This window comes from Pongo pygmaeus, chromosome 1 (genome assembly GCF_028885625.2).
Source record: "Pongo pygmaeus isolate AG05252 chromosome 1, NHGRI_mPonPyg2-v2.0_pri, whole genome shotgun sequence".
Classification (NCBI taxonomy): Eukaryota; Metazoa; Chordata; class Mammalia; order Primates; family Hominidae; genus Pongo; species Pongo pygmaeus.
The window spans coordinates 99,754,348-99,782,109 of NC_072373.2; the positions used below are offsets into that span (position 1 = coordinate 99,754,348).

The 27,762-nt window shown below is 39.9% G+C and overlaps 1 protein-coding gene across 1 annotated transcript in view; it reads left to right on the forward strand.

The window, feature by feature from the left end:
* Positions 1 to 27,762, forward strand: part of GOLPH3L (golgi phosphoprotein 3 like) — a 51,042-nt gene that overhangs the window by 571 nt on the left and 22,709 nt on the right. Inside the window, exon 2 of the mRNA XM_054474533.2 lies at positions 2,027 to 2,221. Within this exon, the coding sequence (XP_054330508.1) occupies positions 2,039 to 2,221 (183 nt within the window). The 5' untranslated portion in view covers positions 2,027 to 2,038. The remainder of the gene's footprint in view (positions 1 to 2,026; positions 2,222 to 27,762) is intronic.

The following is a 27,762-nucleotide window of genomic DNA, read 5'->3' on the forward strand; positions in this document are numbered from 1 at the left end:
ATTTGTTTTCTTTCAAGTAGGATTTTTAACTAGTAAATGTCCAGATGAAACTAATTTCTCAAAGAAACCGTCCCCCCGCCCCCCCGCCCCGCGAAGGTTTAAAGTTTCTTGGATTGGTTTAGGAAATAGTCCCTATTCACAGTGCCAGATAGGCTTGGTGCCCTTAAGCATTTATTTCATGGTTCTCTTCCTCCTTCACTTTTCTTCCCACCTCCCATAACAAATTATATGTGAAATATACCCTTGTACAAAAAACCTTTTGTAGCTCACTTCATTTGTATTTCTATTTTAAATGTTCACATGCACTTCTGAGTATTCATTTTAATCAGTATAAATTTATTGAGCAATTACAATGTTAAAGACACTGGTAGTTGCTATGGAGAATATATAAACCCAAGAAGACAATATCCCTGTTCTTAAGTTTACAGTTGAGAGACAGCTATACCAAGAGAAAGACTATAATAAATACTTTAAAGGAAGTGAGTATAAATAAAGCTCTGTGAAAGTACAGCTGAGGGAGTGGCCATGAGACACATAGGTAATAGAAAAGAAGAAGTCACTTAAAGGCCTTCACAAGGCCTTTAAAGAATGGGTAGAATGTAGAGAGGAAGAGAAAAGGGTGAGGACCCCAGCAAGTACAGAGGAGCAGAAGCAGAAAGAAACCATGAGACATTTTTGAGAAAAAGTCTGGCAACACTACTTATTAGGAGTAATGGGAAATATTGCTAGAGGAGTAGAAACGAGTCCAGTCATAGCAACTCTTAAATACCATTATTTTGATCTTGAAAAAGATGCTCTTTTATATAATTGCGGATTTAAAATATTTGTTGTATATTATCTTAAAAACTGATATCTAGATTTATATAAAATAAAGTATGCTAACTATAAACTTTATCACAAATGATTTAGTGCAGTTTCTTTTGACCGTAGTACATAGAATAAAAGACATGTTCTTTGATTTTTTTAAAAAAAATTGAGAACATTTGTTAATCTTTCAACACTCTCTTGCCAGTAATTTTGGTTTGCAGCTCCTTGTGTATTTGCAAGATATGGCTAGCTAGGACTAGAGCTGCTAAGTTTACTGACTGGAATTACTACACATGATTTTCTGAATGTTATCGTCTAGACTTGTGGTCTCCAAAGTGAATACATGAAATGAGTCATTAGGGTATGGGAAGAAAATCTAGAACATGTATTTCTATTTAGTTTTTCGTATTCTTTTTTACTTTCTATTTTTTGTGTATGTTTTATAATGTGGTACCATTGAATGTTTATAGAAATTAGATACAAATTATTATATGCATTTTCGGGCTGGATGCTCACAATTTTTTGTTGTTCCATCTTACTTAACTTGGGATCCATTTTGTGAAAGAGGAGTGACAATAGTGGACATTCACTCCTTCTTTATAGATTATGCAGAAAAAATCAGCAGGCTTGGCTGGGCCTGGTGGCTCGTGCCTGTAATCCTAGCACTTTGGGAAGGCCAGGCAGGCAGATTACTTGAGGTCAGGAGTTCAAGACCAGCCTGGCCAACATGGTGAAACCCCGTCTCTACTAAAAATACAAAAATTAGCCAGACATGGTGGCGCACACCTGTAATCCCAACTACTCAGGAGGCTGAGGCACAAGAATCACTTGAACCTGAGAAGCGGAGGTTGCAGTGAGCCAACATCGCACCACTGCACTCCAGCCTGGGCAACAGAGCAAGACTCCCTCTCGAGAAAAAATAAGAAGAAGAAGAAGAAAAAAAGAAGTCAACAGGCTTGAAAGATGACCATTTCTACTGGAGTTTAGAATTACTCATTTGATCTTTTGTCAGTGCCATCTGTGAAGTCCAAGCTATTGTACTTTGGAAAAGATACTGTATTACCCACCCATTTTTTTCTGGTCATTACTCCTTCCTTTCTTTCTATATTTAAATCTGTAAATATTTCCTATTTGTATGGATGTTTAGTATGCATGTATGAATATATGATTTATTTACGTAAGCATACACATGGATTTTTTTTTTCACCACTCCCTCCAGAAACAGGTGAGAATGACCACTTTAACTCACCGGGCCCGTCGCACTGAAGTAAGCAAGAACTCTGAAAAGAAGATGGAAAGTGAGGAAGACAGTAATTGGGAGAAAAGTCCAGACAATGAAGATTCTGCAGACTCTAAGGATATCCGCCTTACTCTTATGGAAGAAGTATTGCTTCTGGGATTAAAAGATAAAGAGGTAATGCAGTTAGGTTTGCTAGGCTATCTCAAAGACTATTAAATATTGGAATGTTTTAGGAAGTAATCTAATGGAATATATTTAATAATAAATTGGTCTTAGAATTGTGCTCCAACCATCTGGAAGATGGAGGAGTTGGGACAGTGACCGATACTTGGAGGGTAAAAATCCAGAAATAGAATTACGTGAAGTGTATTTAATTACAAAATTACTCCAAAATTTTAGAAGATACAGGACAGGAGGATATAGTATAAAGTTTTGTACTTGTAGTTTCCCAAGTCAGATTAAGGCGAAATAATACCCCTTATTAAAGTAAGAACGAGGGCCCACACATTGAAGTCTTCTTCAGCTTTGAGGAGAAATAGTCTTTTACATGAAAAGACAAGGAACATGTGTGATTAGTTGCCTTACAGAAATAGACAATTGGTAGGTTTCTTATAGCAGAAATAATTTTTTATTTTCCTCTGTGCATCTTTATAAGTCAAATATCAACAATTGGATCGGGCATGGTGGCTCACGCCTGTAATCCCAGCACTTTGGGGAGCCGAGGTGAGTGAATCACTTGAGGCCAGGAGTTCAAGACTAGCCTGGCCAACATGGTGAAACTCCGTCTCTACTAAAAATACAAAAATTAGCCGTGTGTGGCAGCGGGTGCCTGTAATCCCAGGTACTCAGGAGGCTGAGGCAGGAGAATCCCTTGAACCTGGGAGGCGGAGGTTGCAGTGAGCCAAGATTGCACCACTGCACTCCCGCCTGGATGACAGTATATATATATACACACACATACACACACACACACATAAACAATTGAGGATTATTTTAATTTTTGAAAATTTTTAAAAATAATTTTAGCTTTTCCCTTTTTTCCCTAAATGTCTCCTATTTAATGGAACATTTATTTTATAGTACAGTTAGTCTTAAGGTCCTGAGTCTTGTGATATAACCAGAAATTTTCCTGGCTTTTCTACTACTAATATACATCATCATCCTTCATTCGTAACTTTTTACTGTGTTTTCTCGTCACACTATTCCCTCATGAAGAAGTTACGAAGGTAACATTTTAAACAATCTGCTTTCTTTCCAGGAAAGCCTTAGTAAATAACCGCCCCCACCCGCCCACCACCTGCAAAAAAAGAAAGAGGTATATTTATTACTGGCCTCAGTTTTGAAAACATACAAAATTAGAATGTTATTTTAGATTTTAAAAGTACTAAATTTGGCTTTGATAATTATCCTTAGCTAGAAGTGAATTGGCTGCATACAAGTAGTAACAGCTCTTCTTTTCTACATCAATTCTTCGACTTGGGAATACCATTGTTGTTTAGATTTTGCCTTTCATTTATTTACTATTTTCCTTTTTACTTTTTTTCTTGTTAAATTACCAACTTGAACAAAATTTACAGACCAGTTATAGTCTGTGTATTGTTAAAACTAATATTAGAGACATGCTTATGTGTACCTGGCCAAGATATAGGTATATCAGAAATTCTTGCCCGGAAATATATTTTCCTGTTTGCTGAAAAGTTGATGAGGCTTCAGTTTTATAAAAGGCAAATAAATGAAAAGGCAAAACCAGCTCTCCAAGAGAATGTCAGAATAGGACTGAAGATTAGGTGGTATAAATACTCTTTTGAGACGTTTACACATTACCTAGGAAACAGTCACTGACTGTATAAAAAGAGGATATAGAACTAAAAGCTATTTGGTTTGTTTTAGCTTTGAATAGGAATGATTAATTTCCTGCTGAGCTTATGCACTGGAATTTTTGCTTTGGGGCTTGTCTTCATGTGTTTATAATGGTTAATATAAATTTTAGGAAATAGAATAAAAAATAAAGCAGCTCATTAAGAGCTATGGCCATGGTGAGTACTTAACATATTGGTGAGATACTGTACAAAATAAGCAGATGGCTGGATGCAATGACTAATTCCTGTAATCCTAACACTTGGGAGGCCAAGGTGAGAGGATTGCTTGGGCCCAGGAGTTCAAGACCAGCCTGGGCAACATGGTGAGACCCCATCTCTGCAAAAAATTTAAAACAAAAAAATTAGCTGGGCATGGCGGCACATGCCTGTAGTCCTAGCTACTCAGGAGGCCGAGTCAAGAGGATTGCTTAAGCCTGGGAGGTCGAGGCTTCAGTGAACCGAGATTGTGTCACTGCACTTCAGCCTGAACAACAGAGCAAGGCCTCAAAAAATAAATAAATAAATAAGAGCACATAACAATTAACCACCTTTTGAATTGCTCTCATTTTATTTTTGAGGATAGTTAACAAATATTTAGCTTTCATTTGGCTCAGGAAGAATAAAAGACAATAAATCCTTAGGTATAAATGAATAGAAGAGGTGAAACCTTGTGATTTATTTAAATAGTAGTAGTTACAAAAGGCCAGTTACATAACTATCTCTAAAAATATTAAATTGATTCGCAACTGTACTTATTTTTTTCTTACCTCTCAAACTATCAATAGATTCATTTAATCAATATTTAATGTGATTGAGGACACCCTTTATGTGCTTAGGATTATGCTAAATATTAATACTAAGGTAAATATAAAATAGTATAGTATATGGTCCCTGCCTTCAAGAAACTTGCATTCTAGCTGGAGAGACAAAAAGATACATACTTTTTAAAAGTTAAGTAACCGAAAGGTCCATCAACAGCAGAATGGATAAAAATGAATCATCAAAAAAAAAAAAGAATCATCTATTTGTTTAAATGAGTATAAATATGTTTTCTATACAGAATGAAAATGAACATTGTTATACAACATGTATATTTCTCACATTATGTTCAATAAAAAAAGCCAAACACAAAAATATACATACTGTATGATTCCATTTATATGAAACTCAAAAAACTATTGTATCTGAGGTTGCATATTTAGGTGGTACAATTATAAACAAAATCAAGCCAGGAATTACTATAGTTTTTAGAATAGTGATTATCTTTTTGTAAGGGACAGGGGAAAGAAAAGGGTGTTAGTGATTAGGAAGGAAAATGAAGAGGATTTCTAGATAGTAACAATTTTCTGTTTCTGGACCTAGAGGAAGTTTCATAGTTTTGTTTTTGTTTTTGTTTTTAAGACAGAGTCTTGCTCTGTCACCCAGGTTGGAGTATAGTGGCACCATCTTGGCTCACTGCAACCTCCGCCTCCCGAGTTCAAGCAATTCTCCTGTCTCAATCTCCTGAGTAGCTGGGATTACAGGTGCCCGCCACCATACCTGGCTAATTTTTGTATTTTTAGTAGAGATGGGGTTTCACCATATTGGTCAGGCTGGCTTGAACTCCTGACCTCTCAGGTGACCCGCCCACTTTGGCCTCCCAAAGTGCTGGGATTATAGGTGTGGCCTTCCAAAGTGCTGGGATTACAGGCGTAAACTACTGCTCCTGGCCTTTTATATTTATTTATTTATTTTTGATACGGAGTCTTGCTCTGTCACTTCTGGCTAATTTTTGTATTCTTAGTAGGGAAGGGTTTTCACCATGTTAGCCAGGCTAGTCTTGAACTCCTGATCTCAAGTGATCCACCTGCCTTGGCCTCCCAAAGTGCTGGGATTACAAGCATGAGCCACTGCACCTGGGCCATAGATCTTCACTTTGGAATAATTAAGCTTCTTACTTTGTTTTGTTTATTCTTCTGTGTGTACCTTATATTTCACAATGCAAAATATTTTTTTTTTAAGTAAACAACAATAAAAAGCAAGTTTTTGCATGTTAGAATGAGCCAAGGGAGTTAGAGAGAGGAGAAACCATCATGAGATAGAGTAATTCGGGGAAGAATAGAAAAAGGCAGTAAAACAAGCCATGCCTTTAAAAATGGGAGGATTAACATGAATGGAGAAAAGGAAACACGTTCTGGATGAGGGAACCTGAGTGAGCAAAGGTATCATGAGCTTGGTGAGTTTGGGAGATAACTGTGAGTAGGCCAGTATGACTGAAGTAGGTGGAGAACAATGGGATTCAAAATCAGTAAATTCGATTTGGACCAGATTATAGATTTTGTTACCAGGCAGAGACTTTTAGACTCTTTCCTTTAGGGAAAAGAGAATCAGCCTAATGAAAACAGCAAAGCCCATTTAATTTTTGTGTCCAAATTAAGGACTTAATGACATTTTTATGTTCTTTGTGAGTATATGTTTTAATGTGTATGTAATTGCTTGTTTTTACATGGTTTGAGATTTATGACAAGTCAAAAAAAGAAAAAATCCTAAATGTTAAATTTTGTGTCCCAAACTCCCAAACTTTTACTGGAGAGTTCCCTAAGATCCTCTGTTTAGAACCCAGTATTATCATTTTTTTAGAAACTATGTCTCTTTCAAGCAGGCACGGTGGCTCCTGTCTGTAATCCCAGCACTTTGGAAGACAGAAGGATTGCCTGAGGCCAGGAATTCTAGACCAACCTGGGCAACATAGTGAGACCTCATCTCTACAAAAAATATAAAAATTAGCCTGGCATGGTGTCACACACCTGTAGTTTCAGCTACTTGGGAGGCTGAGGCGAGAGGATTGCTTGAGCCCAGGAGTTCAAGGCTGGAGTGAGCTATGATTGTGCCACTGTACTCCAACCTGGGTGACAGAGTGAGACCCTGTCTTAAAAGAAAAAAAAAATTCTTCTGAGGGGTAACTACCACAGACTGGTTTTAAAATATTAAGCATCTGGCCAGACGCAGTGGCTCACATCTATAATCCCAGCACTTTGGGAGGTTTGAGGTGGGCAGATCACTTGAGGCCAGGAGTTCAAGACCAGCCTGACCAACATGGCGAAACCCCATCTCTACTAAAGGAAAAAAAAAATTAGCTGAGCGCGGTGGCATGCACCTGTAATCCTAGCTATGCTGATGGGAGAATCTCTTGAACCCAAGAGGCAGAGGCTGCAATGAGCCAAGGGTCACACTACTGCACTCTAGCCTGGGTGACAGAGTAAGACTGCCTCAAAAAATATAAACTAATTAAATTGAATATTAAGCATCGTTGTCTTATAAAAACAATCAAGAAATTTAAATATAATTTGAAGAGTGTAACCTTTCAAGCACAGTTAAAATTAGATACTATCTCAGTTCAATAACACTGACCTCAACTGAGAAAGTAAACATTGAGCACAAGCCTGACCAAAATAAAATAGGTTTATCTCCTGTTGAAATCAGGAATCTGCTTATTTGTTATTATTGCCTTTGATAAGAGTTTTGATGTAGATTATTAACTCATGAACAGTGTTTTAATTGACTTGCTAATATATAAAACTTTTCATTTATTAGAATCGTTTCTTAAGTTACCTGTAAGGGGAGTGAGCCTATTACTGCTTTTGACTCCTAGTGATCTTTTCATTTCTCATCTATTTAATTTGTGGATAATGTTTTTCAACTGTCCTCTCTTTCTTGGAAAGCTTTCTCCTAGCAATGCCATTTATTGAATACTTACTACTTACTGTGAAAGAAAAGCTTTTCATCATATTTCTCATGTCACTGTAGTAAAAATTGGCAAGAAGTATTATCCATTGGAAATATGGAAATACATTTTCACTTATTTGTTTAATCACCAGAAATTTTATTGAATGCCTCATGTGTCATAGAAAGAGAGAACAAAAACAATTGTCCCTGCTTTTGAGGTCAATTTATGGTTTAGTGGCATAGGGATAGTTGGAGATGCTGGGAGTAGAAGCCAGAAAGTCAGCAGACCATTTCAGGACAATGTGATATGTGTATAAGTGTGTTCTGAGTAGGAAGGAAACACAGAGGAAAAGCACGTAAGTCAGATGGGTGGTGGGAAGGAGCAGTAGGAGAGGGAAGGAGAAGAGATGTTGGGAAAGACTTACAGGAGGTGATAACTCTTTTTCTTGTTGTTGTTTGTTTGTTTGAGATGGAATCTCATTCTGTCACCCAGGCTGCAGTGCGGTGGCTTGATCATGGCTCACTGCAACCTCCACCTCCTGGGTTCAAGCGATTCTGCTTCCTCAGCCTCCCAAGTAGCTGGTATTACACGCACCTGCCACCACCCCTGGCTAATTTTTGTATTTTTGTAGAGACGGGGTTTCACCATGTTGGCCAGGCTGGTCTCGAATTCCTGACCTCAGGTGATCCAACCGCCTCGGCCTCCCAAAGTGCTGGGATTACAGGCGTGAGCCACCACACCCCACCGGGAGGTAACAACTCTTAACTGGAATAAGAGTGAGTTAGTCTGTAAAGAGACAGGTTCTAGGAAAAAAGAACATCAACTGGATGTTCGTAATAATTTCAGTGATTTGCAACTGGAATAACCACAGATGTCTGAAAGCATCCCATCTCCTTTTAATGAACGCCAGTGTTTTAAAACTGAAGTATCAGAGCTGAACATCCAGTTACATGCTTTATTGTTTAAGTTTTCTAAAATTGTGAAATACAGTGTATCCAGAAAATTGTATAAAGCACATATATACAGTTTAACAAGTAGTTTGAAAGCCAACAGTCATGTAATCACCAATAGAACAATATCAGCATCCTGGAAGGCTTCTCTTATGCCTGCCCCTAATCACATGCTGCCCACCTCCCTGTAGTTTTGACATGTATGTATATCCCTAAACAATATATTTTAGTTTTGCCTGTTTTTAAACTCTATTATATTGGGTTAATATTTTAGTGTATTCTTTTGATCAATATAATGTTTGTGAAATTTATCCATGTTGTTGCATATAATTTAATTTAATCCAGTTCATCCTGATTAATATTTCATTATGTGAATATACCCCTATTCATTCTATGGGTTAATGCACATTCAAGAGTTCATTATGAACAGTGCTGCTAAAATTCCCCTGGTACTTGTCAGTTATCTTTTTTCAAACAATCTACTATTATCCACTATATGTATGGGAATTATACGTATGAAATTCATATGTATTTTTAATTATAAAGTATGTTAATGCTACGCTTTTTCAAGCTGCTAATGATCCTCCATCAAGTATAGTTCATCTTTATTAGCAATAGATTAGAAGTAAAAGCTTCTTTAAAGCTGGTAAAAAAAAATTCACTAATCAAAAAGTTTTTTTGTTTTTTTTTGAGACAGAGTTTCGCTCTTGTTACCCAAGCTAGAGTGCAGTGGCACCATCTTGGCTCACTGCAACCTCTGCCTCCCGCATTCAATTCTCCTGTGTCAGCCTCCCCAGTAGCTGGGATTACAGGCATGCACCACCACGCCCGGCTAATTTTTTGTATTTTTAGTAGAAATGGGGTTTCACCATGTTAGCCAGGCTGGTGTCGAGCTCCTGACCTCAGGTGATCCGCCTGCCTCGGCCTCCCAAAGTGCTGGGATTACAGATGTGAGCCACCGCGCCCAGCCCAAAAAGGTTTTTAAAATCTGTCACAGTCAGTCAGTGTCCAACTTGTCGATTATTGGCTATGAATGAAGAAAATTGCTCTCCTTAAAAAGTGACTCAATCCTAAAGCATTTTATTATAATTAAAATATTAATAGCAGGCTGAGCAAAGAACAAGACCTTGTCTTAAAAAAAAAAATTAAAAGTCTAATTTAAGTTACTACCTGGTCTTTCCTTTTAGTTTCCTGATTGCGCAAAATGAACAATAAGTCTCCCAGTAGTTACTGCGATTGTGAATAGGGCAACTGTATCAGAAGGGCTTGTTTGTCAGGTTTTTTTCTTTAAACATAAGCTGTTAAAAAAAATTAACTTTTGTTTTTTATTATATCCAGGCATATTAACCCCAAATAACTATTTACTATTGGTATAAAAGGAAATAAACTGGAAGACCAAAGACCTGTTTTAATAGTAGGAAAATATAGCTTAAGCTATTTCATTAAGATCTTGTCCCTAATTCTCCCAATCCCCAAATGCACACAGTACTCTTCCAAAATATAAAATATCTAGTATTGATATTGAGACAAAGCTGCCCACTTGAATTTGGGATTTTGGCTGTAACCACTGTGCCTATAAACTTGCTGTCAGCCATTTCATCACTTTTGCCTCCATATTTTGTTTGTATAATTTATTTTCAAAACATTTTGCAGTTTCTATTGTTTAATCCTGCAAGGCAGGTATCATTCTCTTTATAGGAGTCAAAGTTAAATGATCATTTGGGCAATAAATTGTGGAATTTACATTCAAACTGACTCTGCAACTGGGCGTAGTGTTTCACTGCCTGTATTCCCAGCAGTTTGGGAGGCCAAAATGAGAGGACTGCTTCAGGCCAGGAGTTCAAGACAAGCCAGGACAACAAAATGAGACCCAGTCTCTACAAAAAAATGAAAACAGCCCTGCGTGAACCTATAGTCCCAGCTACTCAGGAGGTTGAGGTGAGAGGATCACTTGAGCCCAGGAGTTCGAAGCTGCAGTGAGCTACGATCACAGCACTGTGCTCCAGCCTGGGCCACAGAGCAAGACTCTGTCTCAAAACAGGAAAAACAAAACAAAAACAAATATCTGACTTTGCAGTTTAAAAAGGACATGCTGGCTGGGTGCGGTAGCTCACGCCTGTTATCCTAGCACTTTGGGAGGCCGAGGCAGGCGGATCATGAGGTCAGGAATTCAAGACCAGCCTGGCCAATATGGTGAAACCCCATCCGTACTAAAAATACAAAAATTAGCCAGGTGTGGTGGCGCGAACCTGTAATCTCAGCTACTCGGGAGGCTGAGGCAGGAGAATTGCTTGAACCAGGGAGGCAGAGGTTGCAGTGAGCCAAGGATGCACCACTGCACTCTAGCCTGGGCAACAGAGCAAGACTCTGTCTCAAAAAAAAAAAAAAAAAGACATGCTTACAAAGCAAGTTTCACATGTTTCTCTGTATTTCTTCCTGAAATAAAGAGAATTGTTCAGGATCGTTAACTGTTTAGTGTGACCCAAATAATTTCACCTCCTTGAGTAGATTCATATGGATTTTATTTTTTATATTTTTATTTTTTGAGACGGACTCTCATTCTGTTGCCCAGGCTAGAGTGCAGTGGTGCGATCTCAACCCACTGCAAGTTCCACCTCACGGGTTCAAGCAATTCTCTTGCCTCAGCCTCCTGAGTAGCTGGGACTATAAGGTGCATGCCACCATGCCTGGCTAATTTTTTATTTTTAGTAGAGACAGGGTTTCACTATGTTGGCTAGGCTAGTCTCAAACTCCTGACCTCAAGTGATCCACCTGCTTCAGCCTCCCAAAGTGCCAGGATTACAGGCGTAAGCCACTGCATCTGGCCAGATTCATATGGATTTTAATTTATGCCTCCTATTAAGATAAAAGATTATTATGTTTCACAATAATATTTGGCATATGAGTTATTTTTCATATCCATATCTTTCTTGTTCAAATGTTTAATACCCCAGCAAAGCTCACTCCTGGAAAAAGATTTTGGGATCCTATAAAAAACATTAACTAGGCATCAGTAATGTCAGAAAAAGGGAAAATACTACTGTAAGGAATTCGGAATGATTTTATTAGTTTTATTTTTACTTCAAATTTTCCATTCCATTGCCTCAAATATTAAGGAGGAAATAGGAAAATTCTATACATTATTTTTCCCTTCTCCTTTTTCAAACAAGGTATTCTAGTCATAAAGGGCAGTAAGTCCAAGTAAGAAGTTTGAATAACCCAACTGGCAAAAGGAAGATACGTTTAAAGAAGAAGTAAATAATATTTAATTATAATTATCATATTATCACCGGGCACGGTGGCTCATGCCTGTAATCCCAGCACTTTGGGAGGCCGAGGCGGGTGGATCACCTGAGGTCAGGAATTCGAGACCAGCCTGGCCAACATGGTGAAACCCCATCTCTACTAATAATACAAAAATTAGCTGGGCGTGGTGCTGCATGCCTGTAATCCCAGCTACTTGGGAGGCTGAGGCAGAAGAATTGCTTAAACCTGGGAGGCGGAGTTTGTAGTGAGCTGAGATCACGCCATTGCACTACAGTCTTGGCAACAAGAGTGAAACTCTGTCTCCAAAAAAAATTAAAATAAAAATAATCACATCAGAAGGTCTAGTGTACAGTCATTATTTTTCTTGTCAGTTCACTCTTCAGTTATAGATTAGAACCCATGTCACGCATGTTCCTTATGGAAGGAAGGAGAGACCATTATACTAAAAAGAGATAAATATGAGTAAGCAAATAGTTATTTTTTCTTGCATCTTAAAGCTTAAAACCAAGGCTGGGCATTGTGTCTCACGCCTGTAATCTCGGCACTTTGGGAGGCTGAGGCAGGAGGATTGTTTGAGCCCAGGAGTTTGAAACCAGCCTAGGCAACATAGTGAGACTCTGTCTCTAAAAATAAATAAAACATTAAAAAAGCTTAAGACTAAATGAATAGACAAGCCTCTTCTTGATTTTTCTGTGAGAGTAGGATTATATTAGTTTGCTAAAGATGCCGTGCTAAAATACCACAGACTTAGTGGCTTAAATGACAGAAATTAATTTTCTCACAGTTCTAGGGATGAGAAGTCCAAGATCAAGATTGATGGGTTTGGTTTCTTCTGAGACTTCTCACCTTGCCCTGCAGTCTTCTTGCTGTGTCCTCTATGCAAATGCCTTCCTGGTGTCTCTAGGTGTCCAAATCTCCTCCTCTCAAAAGAACACCAGTCAGATTGGTTTAGGGCCCACTGTAACACCCTCATTTTAAGTTAATCACCTCTTCTAAAAGCCCTATCTCCAAAGACAGGTGTATTCTGAGGTACTGGGGGTTATAACTTCAACATATGAAATTTGAGGGGACACAATTCAGCTCATAACAATGATTTAGAAAGGTTTTAGAAAAAATAGGTTATGAAGATAATTGCATAGTTATTTATGTACATCGGCCCGACGGGCAGCTCACTCTCAGGAAGTATCATTAAATTGTCTAATGATGTGATTTTTTTTCTTCAGCTCAAGTCAGCCAACATTTATTGAGTATCTCTTTTTCTGTTTTTTTGAGACGGAGTCTCGCTCTGTCACCCAAGCTGGAGTGCAGCAGCGTGATCTTGGCTCGCTGCCTCCGCCTCCTGGGTTCAGGCACTTCTCGTACCTCAGCCTCCCAAGTAGCTGGGATTACAGGCTCCCACCACCAAGCCCAGCTAATTTTTTTTTTTTTTTTTTTTTTTTGAGACAGTCTCTGTCACCCAGGCTGGAGTGCAGTGGCGCGATCTCGGCTCACTGCAAGCTCCGCCTCCCGGGTTCACGCCATTCTCCTGCCTCAGCCTCCCGAGTAGCTGGGACTACAGGCGCCCACCACCATGCCCGGCTAATTTTTTGTATTTTTAGTAGAGACGGGGTTTCACCATGTTGACCAGGATGGTCTCGATCTCCTGACCTCGTGATCCGCCCGCCTCGGCCTCCCAAAGTGCTGGGATTACAGGCGTGAGCCACCGCGTCAGGCCAATTTTTGTATTTTTAATAGCGATGGGGTTTCGCCATGTTGCCCAGGCAGGTCGTGAACTCCTGGCCTCATGTGATCTGCCTGCCTCGGCCTCCCAGAGTGCTGGGACTACAGGCATGAGCCACTGCACCCGGCCTTGAGTACCTCCTTGATGCAAGGCACTGAGAAAAGTAAGGAAAATATAAAAGTAAGTAAGATGCGCTTATCTTCCTACAGAAGCATAGGGATTTGATAGAGGAGAAAAGATATTTATGCAATAACCATACAGCTAGACACAGTATGTAAGTACTAGGAGAAAGGTACCAAAAAAGTGCTATAGGAACATGGAAGAGGAAGAAAGTCCGTGCCAGTTATTCTTTATTTTCTCTGTTTGACCTTACCTATTCACAGTTGTCCAAGAAGTTTAAGGTAGGAATGGCAAATAGAAAAAAATACAGAATCAAAGGGTTTGAAGTTACTGTATTCTTTTTTATTTGTTTTCTTTTTTTACTTAGTTTTTAAAATTTGTCTAAGATATAAAAGTAATTTTATTACTTTCTGATATTTTAAAAGTGAAATACATTTACCCTGAGAAATTCAGACAGAGATCTACATGAGAACACTTTTTTTTTTTTTTTTTTTTTTTGAGAAAGAGTCTGTCACCAAGGCTGGAGTGCAGTGGCACTATCAGGGCTCACTGAAGCCTCGCCTTCCCCAGGAGCAGGTGATCCCCCTGCCTTAGCTTCTCAAGTAGCTGGAACTACAGGTGCAGGCCACCACGCCCAGCTAATTCTTTGTAATTTTTATAGAGATGGGATTTTGCCATGTTGCCCAGGCTGGTCTCAAACTCCTAGACTCAAGTGATCTACCTGCCTCAGCCTCCCAAAGTGCTGGGATTACAGGTGTGAGCCACCGCTCCTGGCCCTCCATGAGAACACTTACTGGGATAATAGAAGTGTTCCAGATCTTGCTTGGAGTGTGAGATAACATGGATATATGCTTCTGTCAAAACTCACTGAACTTAACATCTGTGCATTTCACTCTATGTAAATTATACCTTTTTTTTTAAAGGTGTAAAAAAGAAAATAAAAACCACCTATAATCTTGCACCTTTACACCTGTAATCTATACACCTTTATACCTATAAAGGTGTAAAGAAGAAAATAAAAACCACCTATAATCTTGCTTCCCAAGATGGGATTACAGGCGCCTGCCACATACTCGGCTAATTTTTGTATTTTTAATAGAGACAGGGCTTTGCCACGCTGGCCAGGCTGGTCTCGAATTCATGGCCTCAAGTGATCCACCTGCCTCAGCCTCCCAAAGTGCTAGGATTACAGGTGTGAACCACCATGCCCAGCCGCAGATGCATAATTACCAAAAAATTGATTATAATCAGACATATCATTTTGTAGCCTTCTTTTTCCATGTATTATAATGTGGACACATTTTATGCCAATCAATATAAACATGCCCCATTATTTTTAATGGTTTCATAGGATTCCATTGAATAAATGTATATTATTATTAACTTTAAGGTTAGTCTGCAACCTCCCTGAGGGCAGGACTGTGTTTTCCTGGCTTTCTAAGCCCCACTTCATCTGACTAACCTTATTTCTTGCTGCTCAGTCTACTTACCACTCCAGTCCCATTTGTCTGTTTTATATATTCCTGCCATGTTTCCTTCCCATGTTTTATTTTAAAGCCCATCACAAATCCAGCACTGAACTTTACATTCTCTGAATTCTCTTGCATTTATCATACCTCTCAGTGTGCTTAGTAACCATCTTTTATTTTCTAATTTTTTTATTAGCAGTGGATAAAAGCACAGGCTTTGGAATCAGACACATCTACATTCAAATCCAAGTTCTACCACTTATCAGCTGTATGACTTGGGCTCCATTTTCACATTTTTTCCCTTCATTCTTATTTAATAGAGATAATATTGACTTGATAGTGCTATTGTAGGATTAGATTAACTAACTATATAAAAAAAAAAAATTTTTTTTTGAGGCGGAGTTTCGCTCTTGTCACCCAGACTGGAGTGCAGTGGTGCGATCTCAGCTCACTGCATTCGCCTCCCAGGTTCAAGTGGTTCTCCTGCCTCAGCCTCCCGAGTAGCTGGGATTCTAGGTGTCCACCACCATGCCTGGCTAGTTTTTGTATTTTCGGTAGAGACAGGGTTCCACCATGTTGCCCAGTATGGTCTTGAACTCCTGACCTCAGGTGCCTCAGCCTCCCAAAGTGCTGGGATTACAGGCGTGAGCCACTGCGCCCAGCCTGATTATATAAAAATTTTAACTCAGAGCATGACACATGTAAATGCTCAATAAATAATAACCATTATTATTATGTTTTTGTTGTTGTTTAAACCATTAGTCTTGGCTCTTAATTAAATGGTCATTTTCTTATGGCCAAAGAGACCTTAGTTGAATGCTGGGCATAAATAGCCACTTACATGCTTTAAAGTAAATATCTGTAGGATAGCCTTAAACTTTCAAAGCAGTAGTTTCTTATTTTAGACTTGAAAATGATCAGTTGAATCAGCTCTTACAAACTGAGCAACCAATGGCCTGACCTTAGTTGTTGGAACAAAAGGGCACTGAAAAATGTTTCCTAGAAGAGAGCCTAACCTAGTATTCTTAGTAATCTTTGACTTTTATTTCAGTGGCCTCACACATAGGATGAAAAAAAGTAAATACAATTGTTCACTATTTTCTTACTTGGATAATGTATCATCCTTTAAAAAAAACTCTAAATTTACTTGGGGATATAATCTGGGGGATAGAAAACCCACTTGATATCTGAATTAGTTCTGTGTGGCTTCTAGGGATTTTAGATGAATTATTGAGGTGTAGAGGAAGGGTAACAGTTTATTTTGTTTTCATATACCTCTCTCTGGGTACTGGTGGTAGTTCCAGAGTTGGAAATACATAAAAGAATTCTTGCAGTCTTAGATCTGCACTCTTTGCCATTAATACCTCCTTTCCATTCCCATTTTTGCTTCTTTATTTTATTACCTCCAATCTAAACTGTTGCAGAAGCGTCCTGTTGAAACTCCCTACTTCTCTGGATTTTGTTCCCTCTGCTAAATAAGGAATCATTTCTGTGGAGTCTAGCTCTTAAATTCATCTGAATTAGGATTCGATAAAAATTTAGCAATAATCATTTTATTCTTTATTATTATTCTTTTTTTTTTTAATAGAGACAGGGTTTCACTGTGTTAGCCAGGTGGGTCTCGAACTCCCAGCCTCAAGTGATCTGCCTGCTTCAGTCTCCCGAAGTGTGGGGATTACAGGCGTGAGCCACCACACTTGGCCTTTTTATTATTTTTTTTTTTGGGTAACAGTCTCCACTCTGTTGTCCAGGCTGGGGTGAACATGCCTCACTGCAGCCTCCACCTCTTGGGCTCAAGGGATATTCTCACCTTGGCCTCCCAAATAGCTGGTACTACAGACGTATGCCACCATGCCGGGCTAATTTTTTTTATTTTCTTGTAGAGACAGGGAGTTTCACTTTGTTGCCCAGGCTGGTCTCTTAACTCCTGACCTCAAGCAGTCCTGCTTTGGTCTCTCAAAGTGCTAGGATTGCAGGTGCGAGCCATTGCACTCAGCCCTTTTTATTATTTCTAACCAGCTTTAAATTTTGGCTAATTAACTTTTGAGATAAGATTTGTGACTGCATGCAATTAAGTTTTGGGGTCTTTCATTTTGGTAATAGGTGAGGAACTTAAATGTCTGCCAGAAGACTAAATTCTAGATTTCATTTTCAACTTTAATCTAGAATTTCTGCCTAGTAGAATAGTGAGAAAACTGTGCTGTGATTTCTGAGCTTCTGTACATTGCTATTTGGGGTAGTGCTTTGGGTTGGTCAAGTAGAATACTGCAGACATAATACCACTGCCCATTCTATGTATGCATCTAATTGTACTATTTATGCTAACGTGATAAATTTTTCTCAGCACTATCACCCTTTTGACATTTTCACTCATAAGAAAGATTTAAAGGAATAATACCGGTCTTAAAATTGTGAAGGTTCACACAAACTTATTTTTCCTGTTTGTTTTAGGAAAAAAATGCTCTTGATAAAGAATTTAAGCAATAAAGGGAAGTATAATTAACAACATTAAAAAAAAGAAGAAATCTTACTTCCCAGAAATACTGTAAATATTGTTAAACTTTTTTTTTTTTTTTTTGAGACGGAGCCTTGCTCCCTCGCCAGGCTGGATCTTGGCTCTCGGCTCACTGCAACCTCTGCCTCCCACGTTCAAGCAGTTCTGCCTCAGGCTCCTGAGTAGCTGGGACTACAGGCGTGTGCCACCATGCCAGCTAATTTTTGTGTTTTTACTAGAGATGGGGTTTCACCATGTTGGCCGGGATGGTCTTGATCTCTTGACCTTATGATCTGCCTGCCTCGGTGGCATGAGCCACCGCACCCTGCCAAACATCATTTTTTAGTTTAAAACATTCCTTTTTTTCTAAATTACAAATAATTCAGGCATACAAAAATGTGTAAAAAACAATATAATAAACTCTTATGTAACCAGCATCAGCTCTCTATGCATACATTCAGATAAAGTAGAGCAGATCTGGTGAATTATAGTTATAGAATAGAATATACATATTATGAGTCTCCACAGAATAAAAGTTTTAAAATTGGGAAGTAAGGTAATAAAATATGGGAAGGATATTAACTTGTATCTTTCACAATAAGGAGTCACTTAGACATTATCTAAAATTGAAACATCTAGTTTTTAAAAATGACCCCAACCTCTTAATAATCTCTTTTTTAAATCTTAGAAAGAAATTTGTAGGACATTTGTCCTTTTTTTTTTGAGACGGAGTTTCGATCTTGTTGCCCAGGGCGATCTCGGCTCACTGAAACCTCCGCCTCCCGAGTTCAAGCGATTCTCCTGCCTCAGCCTCCCGAGTAGCTGGGATTACAGGTATGTGTCACCACGCCCAGCTAATTTTGTATTTTTAGTAGAGACGGGGTTTCTCCACGTTGGTAAGGCTGGTCTCGAACTCCTGACCTCAGGTGATCCGCCCCCATCAGCCTCCCAAAGTGCTGAGATTACAGGCATGAGCCACCATGCGCAGCCACATTTCTCTTTAAAAAAATTTTTTTTTTCCCGTTTACTTGATAACACATAGCCAACATCATGACATATCTCTTATAATAAAGAACTGTTTGAGGCCAGATGTGGTGGCTCATGCCTGTAATCCTAGCACTTTGGGAGGCCAAGGTGGGAGGATCACTTGAGTATGAGTTTGAGACGAGCCTGGGCAACATAGCGAGACCCTCATCTCTAAAAGAATTAAAAAATTAGATGGGCATGGTGGCATGTGCCCGTAGTTCCATCCACTTAGGAGGCTGAGGTGGTAGGATTGCTTGAGCTCGAGAGGTAGGGGGTGCAGTGAGCTACGATTATGCACTCCAGCGTGGGTGACCGAGTGAGACCCTGTCTCAAATTAAAAAAAAAGGAAAGAAATGTTTGAAGTTTAGTAATTGTTTCACTTCATTTTTTTTCTGTTAAGTAAAATTATATTTCATTTTACTTTTAAAATTACACATGTAGGCTGGGCACGGTGGCTCATGCCTGTAATCCCAGCATTTTTTGGAGGCTGAGGCAGGTGGGTCACCTGAGGTCAGGAGTTCAAGACCAGCCTGGCCAACATGATGAAACCCCATCTCTACTAAAAATACAAAAAATTAGCCGGGCACAGTGACATAACGCCTGTAATCCCAGCTACTCAGGTGGTTGAGGCAAGAGAATCGCTTGGACCCAGGAGGCAGAGGTTGTGGTAAGCCAAGATCAGACCACTGCACTCCAGCCTGGGCAATGGAGCAAGACTCTGTCTCAAAAATAAATAAATAAATAGGCCAGGCACGGTGGCTCATGCCTGTAATCCCAGCTACTCAGGAGGCTGAAACAGGAGAATTGCTTGAACCTGGGAGGTAGAGGTTGCAGTGAGCCAAGATTGTGCCACTGCACTCCAGCTTGGGTGACAGAGCGAGACTCCATGTCATAAATAAATAAATAAATAAATAAATAAATAAAATTAAACATGTAGCCTGGTACGGTGGCTCACACCTGTAATCTCAGCACTTTGGGAGTCTGAGGCCCCAAATGAAATGAAATTATATTTCATTTTACTTTTAAAATTACACATGTAGTGTGGGCACGGTGGCTCACACCTGTAATGCCAGCATTTTTTGGAGGCTGAGGCAGGAGGATCACCTGAGGTCAGGAGTTCAAGACCACCCTGGCCAACATGATGAAACCCAGTCTCTACTAAAAATACAAAAATTAGCCAGGCTTGGTGGCGGGTGGCTGTAATCCCAACTACTCGGGAGTCTGAGGCAGGAGAATTGCTTGAACCTGGGAGGCGGAGGTTGCAGTGAGCCAAGATCGAGCCATTGCATTCCAGCCTGCTAGCCTGGGTGACAGAGCGAAACTCCATCTCAAAAAAAAAAGAAAAATAGAATGTATGAAATCCAGAAGACTAAGTATGGACTTTGGCTCCGGATTCAAACAAAGCAAATGTAAAAAAAAATTTACTAAACAATTGATGGAATATGAAGGCTTACTGGAGTTCTTATTGGGTTGTTTTAGGTATGATATTGGTATTACAGTTCTTTTTTTAAAAAATCCTAATCTCTTGGGGAGAATATGCAGTATTTTTTGGATGAAATTACATAGTAGCTGGAATTTGTACAGAAATAATCTGGGTTTGGGTGGGGTGGGTGATAAAGATGAAAGATTATATTGATAACTGTTGAAACTAGGTGATGGCTACGTAGAGCTACATAATCTCTCTACTTTGTGTATGTTTGAAACTGTTGGCTGGGCATGGTGGCTCAGCCTGTAATCCCAGCACTTTGAGAGGCCAAGGCGGGAGCATCACCTGAGCTCAGGAGTTGGAGACTAGCTTGGACAACATCAGGAAACCTTGTCTCTGCAAAAAATACAAAAATTAGCCAGGCATGGTGGCATGCGCCAGTAGTTCCAGCTAATTAGGAGGCTGAGGCCAGAGGATTGTTTGAGCCTAGGAGGTTGGGGCTACAGTGAGCCATGTTCACACCATTGCACCTCTACTGCAGCCTGGTTGAGTGACAAAGAGAGACACAAAAAAAAAGGAAGGAAGGGAGGGAGGGAGGGAGGAGTTCAATCAAAAATGTTAAAAAAAAATTGGGGTTGTGTTTTCTTACCACATTACTCAGTTTTAGACAATATCCTACTGACTCCCTGTAGTGAAAGATGATGAAATCAGTACTCTTCACCGTTTCTTCTATCTCTACTCCTCAATACTTTTTTTTTTTTTTTTGGAGAGAGAGTCTCTTTTACTCTGTCACCCAGGCTGGGGTGTAGTGGCGCAAGCTTGGCTCACCGCAACCTCCACCTCCCACCTTCCAGATTCAAGCAGTTCTCCTGCCTCAGCCTCCCAAGTAGCTGGGACTACAGGCACATGCCACCACACCTAGCTAATTTTTTGTATTTTTAGTAGAGACGGGGTTTCAACATGCTGCCCAGGCTGGTAATATTTTGTTGAGGTTTATAACATATATCATACTGTTGTTCTGTAATTCACACAAACTTTTGCTATGAAGGGACGCCCCAGAATTGGGGTTGGGAGAGAAGGAGATGGGAAAATAGGTTGATGGGTAGAAGATACATGTATTTTATGTATACAGAAAAGTTTGGTTGTACATACAGCCATATGATACAGCCATATGATACAGCCATATGATCATAGGGTGATCAAAAATTTATGGGTGATTTTTATTTTTTATGAATTTTTTTGTTTTCAAATTTTCTACAATGTGTATATGCTAGTAATCAAGGAGAGAAAAGCTATTTGACCATAAAAAAAAAAAAAATCTACACTTACCTAGTTTTGCTCTTCTAAGGTTTGAACGTAACATAATTGCTTGTGTTTCTAAGTCCATTTTAAATCATTGGAAGCCAGGCCAGGTGGCTCACATCTGTAATCCTAGCTACTTGGGAGGCTGAGGTGGGAGGATCACTCGAGGCCAGGTCTTCAACACCAGCCTGGGCAACATAGCCAGACCCTATTGCTACAAAATTTTTTTTTTTAAATTAGCCAGACGTGGTGGTGCACACCTGTAGGCCTAACCACAAGGGAGGATAATTCAAGCCTAGGAGTTTGAGGCTGCAGTGAGCCATGATTGTGCCACTGTACTCCAGCCTGTGTGACAGAGTGAAACCCTGTTTCTCTCTTTTTTTTCCTTTGAGACAGGGTCTCACTCTCTTGCCCAGGCTGGAGTGCAGTGGCATGATCATGGCTCACTGCCCCCTTGACTTCCTGGGCTTGAGGGATCCTTCCACCTCAGCCTCCTGAGTAAGTGGGACTACAGGCATGCGCCACCACTCCTGGCTAATTTTTTAAATTTTTTATATAGATGAGGTCTCAGTATGTTGCCTAGGCTGTTTACGAACTTTGGGCTCAAGTGATCCTCCTGCCTCAGCTATCCTCCCGCCTCAGCTTGGCAAAGTGCTGGGATTATAGGTAGGAGACGCCATACCAGGCCAAGACCTCATCTCTTTAAAAAAAAAGAAAAAGGCCGGGTGCGGTGGTTCACACCTGTAATACCAGCACTTTGGGAGGCCAAGGCAGGCAGATCACCTGAGGTCAAGAGTTCGAAACTACCCTGGCCAACATGGTGAAACCCTGTCTGTACTCAAAGTACAAAAAAAATTAGCTAGGCATAGTGACATATGCCTGTAATCCCAGCTACTGGGGAGGCTGAGGCAGGAGAATCGCTTGAACCCAGGAGGCGGAGGTTGCATTGAGCCGAGATCATGTCACTGCACTCCAGCCTGGGTGACAGGGAAAGACTCCATCTCAAAAAAAAAAAAAAAAAAAAATTCTCCCACTCTGTAGGTTACCTGTTCACTCTAATGATAGTTTATTTTGCTCTTTTAACAAACATATGAAAACTTCTGTATTCAAAAGAGTACTGCCTCTTTTGAAGTTGTCCCTTAAGATGGCTAAATACTTATTGTAATGATACTATAATTGGTCAAAATATGCTTGGAAATATTTGGACTACCATTTATAGATATATTGCTTTGAGAATCCTTATATAAGGAAAAATGTCTTTTGGGGATGGATTTTAATTTCTAAAATTTCCATAAGTCATTCAGAGTCAAGCTAAATATAATGGATGAATAAATTGATAAATATTTTATTGTTTAAAAAAATCACTGAGTTGTGGGGAGATAGAGCCTGGACATGTTTTCCATTTTTTTTCTCTTTTTTTTTTTTTTTTTTTTTTTGGAGATGGGAGTCTCACTTTGTCACCCAGGTTGGAGTACAGCGGTACAATCTCTGCTCACTGCAACCTCCACCTCCCGGGTTCAAGCAGTTCTCCTGCCTCAGCCTCCCAAGTAGCTGGGACTCGCAGATGCACCCGGCCAGTTTTTTTTGTATTTTTGGTAGAGACAGGGTTTCACTGTGTTGCCCAGGCTGGTCCTAAACTCCCGGGCTCAGGCAGTCCTCCCACCTTGGCCTCCCAAAGTACTAGGATTACTGGCGTGAGCCACCGAGCCTGGCCTGTTTTCAAATTTTTGCTCCCCCTTCTCAACTTTCTCTTTTCTTCTGTTTTCTTTTGTTTTTTGTTTTGTTTTGTTTTTTGAGACGGAGTCTTGCACTGTCACCCGGGCTGGAGTGCAGTGGTGCGATCTCAGCTCACTGCAACCTCCGCCTCCGGATTCACACGGTTCTCCTGCCTCAGCCTCCCAAGTAGCTGGGATTACAGGCACCCGCCACCACGCCCAGCTGATTTTTTGTATTTTTAGTAGAGACAGAGTTTCACTATGTTGGCCAGCCTGGTCTCGAACTTCTAACCTTGTGATCCGCCCACCTCGGCCTCCCAAAGTGCTGGGATTACAGGCGTGAGCCACCACACCCGGCCTTTCTTCTGTTTTCTTTGGACAATGTGTAGCAATTAAAATTCCTTTTTCTGGCCAGGTCACTCCAGCCTGGGTGACAGAGGGAGACTATGTCTCAAAAATAAAAAATAAAAAAAATAAAAATTTTTAGAGTAAGACAACTAATGATATTTTTACTGACCAGAATGAGATTTAAAGCTTATATAGGAATTCAGAGATGACCAGTTGCTTTCCTTTATTTTGCATTTCTCTTTCACTGACAATACATTAGCATGTTGTTTTTATTTGCTAAACTTTTGATAAGGAAAAAAAAAAACAGAAGCCCTGCAAAAACTAATAAACTGATCATTGTAACTAGCTTTGCATCTTTCTACCCACCTTTTAAAATAAACCTGAAAGGATATAATCTTCATTTTGTTCATTGAGAAATCCTGTCCATTTGCCTATATTTATAATCCATTCCTCACGATCAGGCTGAAATTATCTGTTAAACCAGAACAACATCAGGTCACAGTTCTTCATTCTCCAGTAGGATTAAACAGAGTGGGCTTTTAATGCTTGATCTATTTTATAAAATGTCTTGGCCAGGAGCCATGGCTCACACCTGTAATCCCAGCACTTTGGGAGGCTGAGGTGGGTGGATCACCTGAGGTCAGGAGTTCGAGACCAGCCTGGCCAACATGATGAAACCCCGTCTCTACTAAAAATACAAAAATTAACTGGACGTGGTGGCAGGCCCCTGTAATCCTAGGGAGGCTGAGGCAGGAGAATCGCTTGAACCCGGGAGGCAGAGGTTGCAGTGAGCCATGATTGTGCCACTGCACTCCAGCCTGGGCAATAGATTGAGACTCCATCTCAAATACATACATACGTACATACATACATACATACATACATACATACATACATACATAAAATGTCTTTATGAGCTGTGTGGATGTAGATATAGGAATTGGAGTTTCGATGAATCACATTAATTTGTAAAAGAGGAATTTACATCAAATCCTAAATACCACTCTTTTAATAGAGTGATTCAAGGACAAACAGTACACTAACTTTTCTTAGAGTAATTTTTTAGGAGGAAAAAATAATAAAATTAGTTTTGCTTGTAGAATTTTTGATAACCCCTGAAGATCATTATACTTTCCTTTGGCTTTGGAATTGGGCAGATATAAAAGGGTTCAAAGCAACATGATAACATTCCTTCTCTCGTGGAAGGTGAAGCAATTTTAATGTTAAATCTTCAGACTTGGGGAGATGGAAGGGTTCTTTTTTTCTGAAAATTTTCCTTTAAAAAGTGATATTTTCTCACTGTAGATAATTTGGAAAGGTTAAAAAGCCATGTTTTAATGTAGACATTATTTTATATCATTGTAATAATCCTGGATACTCAATTATATATCTGGCTATTTTTCATTCAGCTTTATCACAAGTATTTGCTAATGTTATTTTAAAAACTCCTTATGAGCATATTTTTTAATGATGCTTTAAGTTGTTTTGTTTTCTTTCCTTTTTTTTTGAGACGGAGTTTTGCTCTTGTTGTCCAGGTTGGAGTGCAATGGTGTGATCTTGGCTCACTGCAACCTCCGCCTCCTGGGTTCAAGCGATTCTGCTTGTCTCAGCCTCCCGAATAGCTGGGATTACAGGCATGCGCCACCACGCCCGGCTAATTTTGTATGACAGATTTTCACCATGTTGGCCAGGCTGGTCTCAAACTCTGACCTTAGGTGATCCGCCCGCCTCAGCCTCCCAAAGTGCTGGGATTACAGGCGTGAGCCACCGTGCGGCCCTTCTTTCCTCTTTTTTTGCCAAGCAGGCAACTTTTAAGATCTTTAACCTTCAGAGTTGTTTTAAGGTGTGTCTTCAAGGAAGTTTGAATAAGGAAGGGCACTTTGAATACTTGACTAAGTGGAAATTCAGCATAAAGTGTTGACTGTCTGAATTTATTGAATTCCCACTGTACAGTCTTTAAAGTTTAAATATGTGTAATATTTGACCCAGAATTTTCTTCTAGGTATTCAACAGAAATACACACACAAACGAATACTTCTTTACTTTTTTTTTTTTTTTGAGATGGAGTCTTACTCTGCCGCCCAGGCTGGAGTGCAGTGGCACGAACTCACCTCACTGCAGCCTCTGCCTCCTGGATTCATGGGATTCTTCTGCCTCACCCTCCCGAGTAGCTGGGATTACAGGCACGAGCCACCATGCCCAGCTAATTTTTTTGTATTTTTAGTAGAGACTGGGTTTCATCATGTTGGCCAGGCTGGTCTCAAACTCCTGACCTCAGGTGATCCGCCCACCATGGCCTCCCAAAGTGCTGGGATTACAGGCTTGAGCCACCATGCCCAGCCAACATTTTTTAATAATAGCAAAATACTGTCAGCAACCTAAATGTACATCAGTAGGGGCTTGGATAGATAAAATTATAGTGCATCTAAAATGCAATACTATGCAGTCATTACAAGGGATGAAGAAGTATATTTACTGATGTGGAATGATACCCAAAATAATGGGTTAATGAAAAAAGTTACCACTCAGTGTAATGCCATTTCTATAAATAATATTAATAAGTGTAAACATAGAATATGTATATAAAAATCTAGAAAAGTACCCATTAAACTGTTAATAGTGATCCTCTAGAGGGGATAAGATTCTAGAACACTTTTACTTTCTAAAGTCTACATTTCTTTTTATTTATTTATTTATTTTTTGAGACAGAGTCTTGCTCTGTTTCCCAAGCTGGAGTGCAGTGGTGCAATCTCAGCTCACTGCAAGCTCCGCCTCCTGGATTCATGCCATTCTCCTGCCTCAGCCTCCCGAGTAGCTGGGACTACAGGCGCCCACCACCACGCCCGGCTAATTTTTTGTATTTTTAGTAGAGACGGGGTTTTACCGTGTTAGCCAGGATGGTCTCGATCTCCTGACCTCACGATCCACTCTCCTCAGCCTCCCAAAGTGCTGGGATTACAGGCGTGAGCCACCACACCCAGCCTAAAGTATACATTTCTATAATGGGATTTTTCTTTCTTTTTTACAATTTTTTTTTTTTTGAGATAGAGTTTCAATCTTGTCGCCCAGGCTGGAATGCAGTGGCGTGATCTCAGCTCACTGCAACCTCCGCCTCTGGGGTTCAAGCAATTCTCCTGCCTCAGCTTCCTGCGTGGCTGGGATTACAGGCGTCTACCACCACGCCTGGCCAATTTTTGTATTTTTAGTAGAAACGGAGTTTCACCATGTTGGCCAGGCTGGTCTTGAACTGCTGACCTCAGGTTATCCACCCACGACAGCCTCCCAAAATGCTGGGATTACAGGCGTGAGTGACCACGCTGAGCCTGCAGTTTTTTTTTTGAGACGGAGTTTTGCTCTTGTTGCCCAGGGTGGAGTGCGGTGGTGTGATCTCGGCTAACTGCAACCTCCGCCTCCCAGGTTCAAGCGATTATCCTGCCTCAGCCTCCTGAGTAGCTGGGATTACAGGCACGTGCCGCCATGCCCAGCTAATTTTTGTATTTTTAGTAGGGATGGGGTTTCATCATGTTGGCCAGGCTGGTCTCGAACTCCTGACCTCAGGTGATCCACCCGCCTTGGCCTCCCAAAGTGCAGGGATTACAGGTGTGAGCCACCATGCCCGGCCTACAGATGTATATTAAAGTACACTATCTGAATATCTTATTCTGCAAATTCTCTGAGATTCTCCATTAGTCATGAGACAATGTGCAATTCCATCTGTGTTGAGTAGGTCCTAAAATTTTCTTTAGATAGCCTTTGGTAATGAGATTTAATGATCAAATGGTGAAGTTTAGTATGTACTGTTAGGTCTTCCTGCTCAGACATACCAAAGCATTGGCCCTTTAATATAGAATCTTTATTATGAATGGCTGGAGAATTCACTAAGTTAGACAGATACACTAAGAGGAAAATGACCTTTAAATATAAATAATTGTATTTTCCCTTACCTCCAGGCTATTCTGCACCTAAATTTGTTTCAGTCTGTTCTAAGCTATTACTATAGATTACAATATTATAGTCTTTATTGGTCATATGTACCCACAGTACAGGGGGACATTTACTATCATGTTCTCTCTTTTCTCAGTTATTTTCTTTTTCTAAATCCAGTCTCTTTCTTGTAGTTATACAGGTGTTTGTTTTATAATTATTTTCTTAAAACTCTACATATATGTTTTTATACTTTTGTCTATTATTGCATATTCTTAATAAAGTTACGAACTCATTTGGAAAGTTTTGTATGTTTTGAGATGCTACAATAGGAAAGTGTGACATTCAAAAATGTAGTTTCTTTATCCTGATCTTCGTCATTTCCTTAT